The sequence below is a fragment of the Chelonoidis abingdonii genome, chromosome 4 (assembly GCF_003597395.2).
Source record: "Chelonoidis abingdonii isolate Lonesome George chromosome 4, CheloAbing_2.0, whole genome shotgun sequence".
NCBI classification, from domain to species: domain Eukaryota; kingdom Metazoa; phylum Chordata; order Testudines; family Testudinidae; genus Chelonoidis; species Chelonoidis abingdonii.
Window position 1 is genome coordinate 146609487 of NC_133772.1, and position 10286 is coordinate 146619772.

General features: G+C 38.3%; 1 protein-coding gene across 7 annotated transcripts in view; it reads left to right on the top strand.

Annotated features, from left to right (window-relative positions):
- The window catches only part of WDR89 (WD repeat domain 89), an 88913-nt gene extending 80839 nt beyond the window's left edge, over window positions 1-8074 (top strand). For 6 of the 7 annotated variants that reach the window (XM_032789179.2, XM_075065740.1, XM_032789175.2 and 3 more), the window contains one exon: window positions 5451-8074. In XM_032789179.2, the coding sequence (XP_032645070.1) occupies window positions 5491-6651 (1161 nt within the window). In that variant the 5' untranslated portion in view covers window positions 5451-5490 and the 3' untranslated portion in view covers window positions 6652-8074. Of the gene's footprint in view, window positions 1-3023; window positions 3082-5450 lie in introns of those variants that run through there. The other variant, XM_032789178.2, reaches the window with a different exon arrangement.
- Window positions 8075-10286: the final 2212 nt, after the last annotated feature.

A 10286-nucleotide genomic window follows, 5' to 3' on the forward strand; every position in this document is an offset into this window, starting at 1 on the left:
ACCTAAACCTCCCCCACTGCAACTTGAGACCATTACTCCTTGTTCTGTCATCTGGTACCACTGAGAGCAGTCTAGATCCATCCTCTTTGGAACCCCCTTTCAGGTAGTTGAAAGCAGCTATCAAATCCCCCCTCATTCTTCTCTTCTGCAGACTAAACAATCCCGGTTCCGTCAGCCTCTCCTCATAAGTCATGTGCCCCAGCCCCCTAATCATTTTTGTTGCCCTCCGCTGGACTCTTTCCAATTTTTCCACATCCTTCTTGTAGTGTGGGGTCCAAAACTTGACACAGTACTCTAGATGAGGCCTCACTGATGCCAAATCGAGGGGAACAATCATGTCCCTCGATCTGCTGGCAATGCTCCTACTTATACAGCCCAAAATGCCGCTTCTTGGCAATAAGAGCACACTGTTCACTCATATCCAGCTTCTCGTCCACTGTAACCCCTAGGTCCTTTCCTGCAGAACAGCTGCCTAGTTTCGATCCCTAGTCCGTAGCAGTGCATGGGATTCTTCCGTCCTAAGTGTAGGACTCTGCACTTGTCTTTGTTGAACTTCATCAGGTTTCTTTTGGCCCAATCCTCTAATTTGTCTAGGTCCCTCTGTATCCTGTCCCTACCTCCAGTGTATCTACCACGCTTCCCAGTTTAGTGTCATCTGCAAACTTGCTGAGAGTACAGTCCACACCATCCTCCAGATCATTAATGAAGATATTGAACAAAATCGGCCCCAGGACTGACTCTTGGGGCACACCACATGATACCAGCTGCCAACTAGATATGGAGCCGTTGATCATTACCCTTTGGGCCCGACGATTTAGCCAGCTTTCTATCCACCTTATAGTCCATTCATCCAGACCATACTACTTTAACTTGCTGGCAAGAATACTGTGGGAGACCGTATCAAAAGCTTTGCTAAAGTCAAGGAATAACATGTCCACTGCTTTCCCCTCATCCTCAGAGCCAGTTATCTCACCATAGAAGGCAGTTAGGTTAGTCAGGCATGACTTGCCCTTGGTGAACCATGGTGACTGTTCCTGATCACTTTCCTCTCCTCTAAGTGCTTCAAAATTGATTCCTTGAGGACCTGCTCCATGATTTTTCCAGGGACTGAGGTAAGGCTGACTGGCCTGTAGTTCCCCAGATCCTCCTCCTTCCCTTTTTTAAAGATGAGCACTACATTAGCCTTTTTCCAGTCATCTGGGACCTTCCCCGATCCTCATGCCTTTTCATAGATAATGTCCAATGGCTCTGCAATCACATCCACTAACTCCTTTAGCACCCTCGGATGCAGTTCATCCGGCCTCATGGACTTGTGCTTGTCCAGCTTTTTTAAATAGTCCTGAACCACTTCTTTCTCCACAGGGGGCTGGTCACCTCCTCCCCATACTGTGTTGCCCAGTGGAGCAGTCTGGAAGCTGACCTTGTTCATGAAGATAGAGGCAAAAAAAGCATTGAGTACATTACCTTTTTCCACTTCTTCCGTCACCAGGTTGCCTTCCCCATTCAGGAAAGGGCCCACACTTTCCCTGACCACCACCTTGTTGCTAACATACTTTCATCCTGCCTCAGTGCAGGGGAATGGACTAGATGACCTCTTGAGGTCCCTTCCAGCCTCACATTTCTCCGATTCAAATAAAAAACACTTTATAAAAAAATACAAATTACAACAGCTGGAAATTTCCTTTCAGGTTAATTATAAACCTGATTTATAAACTGTGCACCCTCTTTTCCAAGGATAGCACCTGGTTGCTAATCTCATAGGTGCTTTACTGTATCTAAGATCAAAACATTAGTAAACCTGTTGAAACAGTAGCAAAGTTGTGGCAGGCTTGGCAGATGGAAGGTGTGGTAACACTGCATCACAGACTATATTCTTGAGTACATAGCATCATTTGCCTTATATATTCTTGTAAATGGCATCATTCCAACAGTTAGTTATCTTCTGTTTTGCTTGGAAGATCATTATTTCCTATTTATCTCGTAAATTTAACACACATCCTATTCCTCCTATTTAAACTCTCCCACCAAAATACAACAGTGATTTCCCCTTCTGAAAAGGAAGGGCTGGCAGCTACACCCTGAAGTTAGCATGAATTGTTTATGTAACCTTCCATCAGGAATTCATAATAGACTAAAGTATTTTTCACCAGAGCAGAGATTTTGTTCCATATTAGTATATCAGGTTTTGGTGACATGCTAGCTGTCAAGTGCAGCATAAACCCCTTTCAGCCATTTCATTGAAAATAGAATTGAAAGACCATACCCCCTCACGTTCCAGTACATATAAATTACATCTCTCTGGAAAACATGAATACATTTCCCCCCAGTATTTCAGAGCAACTGCAAATGTAAAATTTGGAGTAAACAACTAGAAGAGCCCCCAGGCCATTCTGTTTTCTAGAGAACCCCAATATGTTAAGTTGAAGTAGGAACTTGCAGACTGTGCACACTGTAGGCTATAATTTGACATTTCCCTGTGTTAGTAAAATTTTTGACACACAAGATGAGTGTTGCAGAAATTGCACATGGAATAATATATTTTATCAAAGTCAGTAATATTAAACAATCACAGGTTACTTTCCAAATGGCTGACATTTGTCAGGAGAATGTCTGTCTGAGTTTACTTGACCTTTCTGGTCTAAAAAGGTTTGATTATTTTGAGGTTGAAATTTAAGTCAACATGGAAAATTACCTTTTTCTTACAAACAGAATCTGTCTGGGACCCACTATATACATGTTCTGCAATCATCACAGTTCAGAGATTACCCCAGGTTCTGCAGACCCCTTCCCTCCTGTGTCCACAGGCAGGCACAAATTTGGAAATACTCCTTTAAAACATAAGTTTCTGTTGTAATTCTTCAGTGACCTTGATTAAATATCCCATGATCCATTTCTGCTTTCTGATACTAATAAAATTATTCATGTTTTTCCCTTAATTAAAAAAAAAAGCAGATCACAGATTTATCTGAGCATTGTTAAATAATTAAGCCACTTTTTTTCCCTCTCAAAACTATAGTTTGTGTCTTTTGTCTTTTTTTTATCCATTGCCTCATCTTTGAAGTACTGTCATAAAACTATCTGGTGAGTATTTTTCACCCTGTTAGTGTGTCAAGGAAAAGGAAGGACATAATTATTTTTGAAAAAGCACTATCTAGGTAGGTATAGCTTAACGAACCCAGAGTAAGTTGCAGTCCATGCTCTGAAGAACTTAACAGTCTACTGAACAGTGCTTATGAACTGGCTGGTGTTTATGTAATTGCATTGCTGAACACTTGCCTAATCTGGAAGACCTATCCAGAAAGGTTTGGAAGAAGTAAACTGTGATGATTAAGCTTGTGCACACCGTTGTGCCAGACAGAATATTGTACTTTCTCTCGGGGGAGAAAGAGAGTTTCCACAGGATGTCTGCATTTCATAGCAAAAAATGCACTTGCAGATGTATTCTGTAGGGTTGCTGTGATGTAGAATATTAACCTGGGGACCCTGTTGTCACAGGATATTACTGAAGCAAATAGTTTTGTGAGATTATTTGTGATTTGGGAATTAAGCTTTTGTGAGTGTAAGTGTGTACTTAAACTGATGTTTGGTGTGAATTTAGTCCTGATTGTTTCACCATAAGATGAATATTTTACACATTATGAACACCTCCCCACCCCTAAACTATCTGTTTCCAAGCACTACAGACAAACCCGTAACAATATAAACTCCAGATATATTATAGAACATTCTGTGGTAACCCATGTTAGCTAATAATTTTTTTTTCATGGAAATTTTAAAAGGTTTAACTAAAACAAGGAATATAGCCCTCCCTTACTCTCCCTTGTAATCCATGCACACACTTCCCTCCTGACAGTCATTCCCTTCCCTCTGCACAAATGCCCCGCCCATACAAAATGGTCAGTTAACACAAGTAGTTGCTGTCTTTTGGGTCTTCAAAAGCTGCGAGTGAAGTCTGTGGGAGTTATTGTAATAATGTTTTACACTCAATTTACAGTGGCATAAATATCTATACAAGATGAAGGGCATTGGAAGGAGAATTGGGCCCATAGAACTTGGTATATGGGTTTTCAATTAGATAATTTTTAATTGAAATTATTGCTGATTTCTATTTAAAAAGAAAAGCTCAGTCCATCCTATAAACTTTGCCAGCCTCACATCGTCTGACTTCTGTTAAGTTTCCATAACCTAAGGAAATTTCAGAAACTTTTGTTCCTTTATAGTGGCCAAAGTCTGTAAAAGGACAGAAACTTAGAAATGGGGCATCATGGCAAATTATCTCAAGTTAAAGGCTGTGTTAAGTTTTCCGATTCAGAATTGGCATCAACCCTTTATTGCAGTTGCACAATTTCTTACTATTTTATAGTGTAGAAAACAGGATATGCTTGGTAAAAAGGGATCTCCTGTAGGGCACCTCCTATATTTTAGAATAGGATACTTTTCATGTTAGGAAATGATTTTTTTTTTAATGAGTAATCTGCACATTTTAGGACCTGTACACTGTACTGAAATATCTTAGATTTACAGGACAGTTCAATAATGTCACGGAAAAAGTTGCATCTGAATGTAAGATTTTTACCCACAGTGTATTAAGTACTTTATACAGTCTGTTTTAAAAATGGTTTGATATAGGTCATTCACCACTGATCTTCAGTGACATTTCCACAATCTAAAAGCTGTTCTCTGTTGCTCAGTTTCATCCCATGACTCCTAATTTATCCTAACTTGGATTACTTTAAACAAAAATGTCCTGTAGTGTTCATTGTATTTTAATTCTTTATTCTACCCTTTGCACTAAGGGCCAGATGTACAAATATATTTAGGTGTGTAAAAATGCAGATAGAGCCTCATGGGATTTAGGAAAGCACCCAGGCAGGTTAGGCACCCAGGCTTAACTCCCATTAACTAGGTACCAATGGGAGTTAGGCATCTACCCTGTTTAAGCTTTTCTGTTAACCCCACAGGGCTCGTATATTGCCATCCTTAGGCAAATCTGACCCCAGCTGACAATCATACTGCCAATAGCATTTCAGGTAATATTACATATAGGTCAGCAGGTTAGGGTGTTGACTCGAGTGTCTCTTCACTTGTCAAGAACATTGCTTTCCTACTTAGGAGTATTATTAAGCAAATTTGGCTAGAACAACTTGCAAATGATTCACAAAGAGAACAATTAAGATTTTATAGGCTTAGTTTAAATATTTATCTTAAAAACTTTTTACCAAAATGGTTTCCTGATGGAGCAGGCTGCTGTATTCATACTTACTTCTGTTTTGTCCTCTTGTGTATGTATCAAATGACAATAGTTGTGGTGTAAGAATAATTTAAACCTACTTTTATGAGTGAGATCTGTTGTGAAAGATGCTGTTTCAGAGATTTGTAAGAGCTGGAATTTCTGCATAATTGAAACTTGTATAATTCAAATAATATATTTGGGATTTGATGTATTGCAGATTCCTACCAGCTTTGGGTACAGTCTTTCTGACAATCACTATGGAGAAGATTGAAGAACAGTTTGCTAATCTGTGCGTAACAAAACGTTGTGCACTAACTGAAGACTCCACTTACTTACTGGATATAGATGTTTCAAAATCTGTTCTAGCAGAAAGCAACCACTTAGTTGCTGTTTCATGTTCCAATAAATCAATTAAAGTATATAATAGAGAAACATTACACTTGCTAAGGGAGTATAGTGGCCATCCTGGGTTACTTAATGGAGTCAGATTTGCTCATACAAGTGAGAATATGTTGTTTTCAGCATGCAGTGATGGCACAATAAAATGTTGGGATACTCGCTTAGCTACTCAGAAAACTATACAATTATTCAGTGGTTATCCTTCAAATGTTTTCATCAGCTTTGACATTAATTGCAGTGATCTTATAGTTTGTGCTGGGACAGAAAAAGTTGAAGAGGACACGTTCATGGTGTTTTGGGATGCAAGAAGTAATACAAATTATGCATGCACTGCTAAAGAGCCCTTAGGAACCTATTCAGAGACTCACGATGATGATATCACTAAAATATGTTTCCATCCTAACAAACCCAATTTGGTAGCGTCTGGATCAACTGATGGATTGGTTAATGTGTTTGATATTAACAAGGAAAATGAAGATGATGCTTTGATTGCAACTTGTAATTCAAATTCATCAGTAAGTTTTATTGGTTGGTCTGGGAAAGATTATAAACAGGTATATTGCATGACTCATACGGAAGGATTTTGTTGGTGGGATCTTACTCAAATAGATAGTGAGGAACCAATGACATTGTTGCAGATTCCAGATGTCAGAGAAGTAGTCTTCACGGAAAATAGCAACTTAAACTATCTGATAGGTGGCTTGTACCATGAAAAGGCAGACAAATTGTTTGTTGTTGGTGGAACAGCTATGGGAAACATTCACCTAATAAACTGTGGCATTGATGGACTGAGCCTTGTGGGCACCCTTCATGGAGGGCATTCTGCTACAGTTCGCTCATTCTACTGGAACATGACAGATGATTCTTTGTTGACTGGTGGAGAGGATGCACAGCTGTTGCTATGGAAACCTGGAGCTGTGGAAAGGTCCCTTGTAAAGAAGGCATCTATGAAAATTGCTTCCTCTGTTCAGCAGCGAGTGAGAGTTCACAGAAACTCTCTCAAAAGCAAGAAAAAGTAAAATTATGAAAAGGGGACTCTTAAATTTGTAGAGTTTTTCACTGTTTTGAGCAATATATTTCGGGTGATGATTTATTTGCACTATGTGGCAAATATAATTTAGTATGTAAATTTTACCTAGAAATGACCCTCACTTTATCATGTGAATAGCTTTTTTAAAAAAAGCAACTGATACTTATTAAAAGGGTAAACATTTACTTTGTATTCATTGAACAAAGTATGTCTTAAAATGTATATTTTTATATCAAATAAAAAATATTGGCACAGAGATTGTGGATTAGAATAAAAGCCTGCAACTTATATACATTATATTATTGCACACAGTGAAATGTTTTGGACATATTTTAAAAGATTTCAGATTTGTAGCCATCTTTTTCTTACAGATAATTTAATGAATGAAATTGGTAAATATATTAAAGACTTAGTTCTACTTACTAATTCTTAGAGGAAGTACTTATTGATGAAATAGAGAGAGGGTGTTGTTTTGCATGATTATCTCACTACTTAATGACAAGTATATAAACAGTAGTTCACAGAACACACTTTATAGCAGGTGTGTGTGTTTGTCCTAGAAAACAGTAATACTTAACAATATCCGAAGTACCTGTAGCCTTTTTTATGCTTATGAAAATTGTTTATAATTGACAATATTTGGGTGTTTTGATTAGAAAAAAATATCTCCAATCTAATGAAAATTGCAAGCTATCCCACGCTATCCTGGCAATATATCTTAATACTGACCTGGAAGACTTATAAAGACTGAGGAGGTATGTCAGTCTCAGTGGGTCATAGGAATTGATGCACATGATCTCCGCAATGCTCCATCTAGTCTACTACCTATTTTTGACATGCCATCCCACATGCCTCATAGGAAGATTCAGAAAAACTTTCAGAATATAGTTATGGAATAACCTGCCTATAGAGAGTTTCTTTTTAACCCCCTTTAGCTTCTGCCCTGCAATATATGCACAGTAAGTAACTAGGCTCTTTACAGCACAAATACTACTCTCTGTGGACACCTCTCTAGGAGCAATGAGATTTCAGAAGTCTCACCAAACAGCTGTTGGGTGGTGTAAAAATTACCTTGTACCTCCTAAGTTGTTTGTCTCATTCTGCCCCACTGGCACTTTTTAACCTCTGTGCCTCTGACTCTGAAAGTTGCCTTTATCGTATTCTGCCCTCCCTAAGGTTGTAATAACATTCATATCAAATGTATCAGTCAGTAATTACTCTAGATTTAACAGATAAGGACTATGCTTCAGTGAAGTTTAAACAAATGTAAGATTTGGTATTTTACAGGGTAGAGAGAGCATGGAAATCAAAATGATTGTAAATTTAATACATAAGTACTTTGACAGTATTTACAGACTGCATCTAAACTTGAAAATACCCTGTAGTTTGAAGTAAAAATGGTGTTTAATTCACTATGCATCATGGGTAATGTATTTTCAGCTGTACCACAACGTGTGGTTACTAGATATTACAAACATACCTGGATTAATCTCCTGTGGAAAAGAGTCCTCTCCAAATACACATGCATCAAGTTTCCTTCCCAGGGGATATTTAGCTTTATGGTCACTTCATATCTGTCCTTTGGTCATGATGAAGGTGTGATTACATTGCATTTATTAGCACTAAATGTTCATTTGAAGGACACTTTCAACATCAATATCATGCTTTTTTTTGCTAGTAGTTTCCCCCACAATTTACCCATCCTGGATAGCTCGTTAGCCAAGGGCTCAGCTTTTTATTTGGACAGTTACTATGCAGACAGTTGCCTGAGTTGGCATTTGTTGTTAATATCTTTCTGAGTTTTACACAGCTTTGGAATGACTCATCTGGTGGCAAGTGGGAGGAGGAGGAGGCACAGCCAGCACACGCTGTGTCACAGCTTTGAACTGCCTCTGGACACTGCAGAATGGAGGGGAGCAGTCCAGACATAACAGAATTGTGGTAGTTGCTGCTACCAAAATGGAAAAGTTCGATCATTTCAGGTAATGAAATGTAGGTTTCTGTATGCCTAAATGTAGGTTTCTACCAGAACACCTGTTTTCCCATTTAAGTCACTATCCCATTCCAGTGGCTCCCTACTAACATACACTTTTTTAAACTAATTTATCATTAGTATCAGTTTCTTAATATATCCACTGGTTTTTAGAAATACATTTTGTACTTCATTTAAATGGCTTTCCTCTGATACATTCCTTAATATCAGAGGGGTAGCCGTGTTAGTCTGGATCTGTAAAAGCAGCAGAGAGTCCTGTGGTACCTTATAGACTAACAGACGTATTGGAGCATGAGCTTTCGTGGGTGAATACCCACTTCGTCGGAAAGCTCATGCTCCAATATGTCTGTTAGTCTATAAGGTGCCACAGGACCCTTCGCTATTCCTTAATGTGAATTTTAGTGGTAATTCTTACAAGATACCAATAATTAAAATTTCAGAAGAAGTCAAAATTTTATACTTTAAAAAGGATACAAATACGTTCAAAATTGTTCTTGAAATGGGGTTAATGTTAATGCAACTAACCTGTGCTCTATTTATTGGCTAGTCTGATCTGTAAGAGCAAAGTAAAGTATTTCAGAGTCATTTTCCCACCCCACATTACTTAAGAACAATAGTTAATTTGAGAATATTTTCAGAGTCTAGAAAATATTCCTCATCAGAATTGGAATTCTTTTAAAGCAAGTCAAATGTTAAGGCTGGATTACTTGACATTGTTTGTTTTAGCTTATGCAGAAGCCCTAGCATTAGTCTAGCTTCTTATTTTGATTATTTTTCTGGTTCCAAAAAAAGACAGTAAAAGCAATGGTTTACTCCACTGTAATCATAAACACTTGAGAGAGAACTGTGGCAGTGACAAAATTATGCAAGCAAAAGCCGCAATGGAAGTGAATATATTTCACTTTAGCTCTGTGCTACACACTACAGTCCTGCTTTTTTAAAAAAAAAAAGTCTGTCTAGTGTATGATATAAATCTCAAAAAATAATTCTGTTTTCAAAATTCTACTGAAATATTTTTATTTTCTTACAGTTGTCAGTTACTGAGAAAATATGCTTTTTCTGGAGTTAAAACTCCCCACTGGATGAAGCTAAATTAAATATTGCTAATGTTTTCAAGATAATAAGGATTTTTGAACAAATGGTACCGAGTCTCATTTTGTGTTGTCTGACTGAACAGGATGTGATTTCCCTCCAGGTGGCTCTGAAATGGGAGAGTTCAGTACTGGTATTGGTCTGTGCTGTTAAGTAAACCTCAGAAGCTTGTAGTGGTATGGACATATGTGAATATGGAGATATGCCTCTGCCAGATTCACTAAAGTTAGGAGGTTCCCATTGGGATAGGAATGATACCGCCAAAGCTAGGATCTCCATCTGGAATTTTGTCTTCTTCATCCACTTGGTGAGTCTTTTCAGGTTGAGGATGGCTCTGACTCCCCCTGGTGCATTTCTGAACAACAAATAGGTGGTAGTATCCTGAGAACCGTTTTTCTAAGGGAACTCCTTCCACTGTTCCTATGTCCATGAGCTGGAAGAACTCATTCCAGATCAGTTTGTGCTGGGCAGAATCACTAGATAAAGGAGTCTGGATGAAGAAGGGATGGGGTGAAGCCTGTGGTTTGCAGGAGTTACTC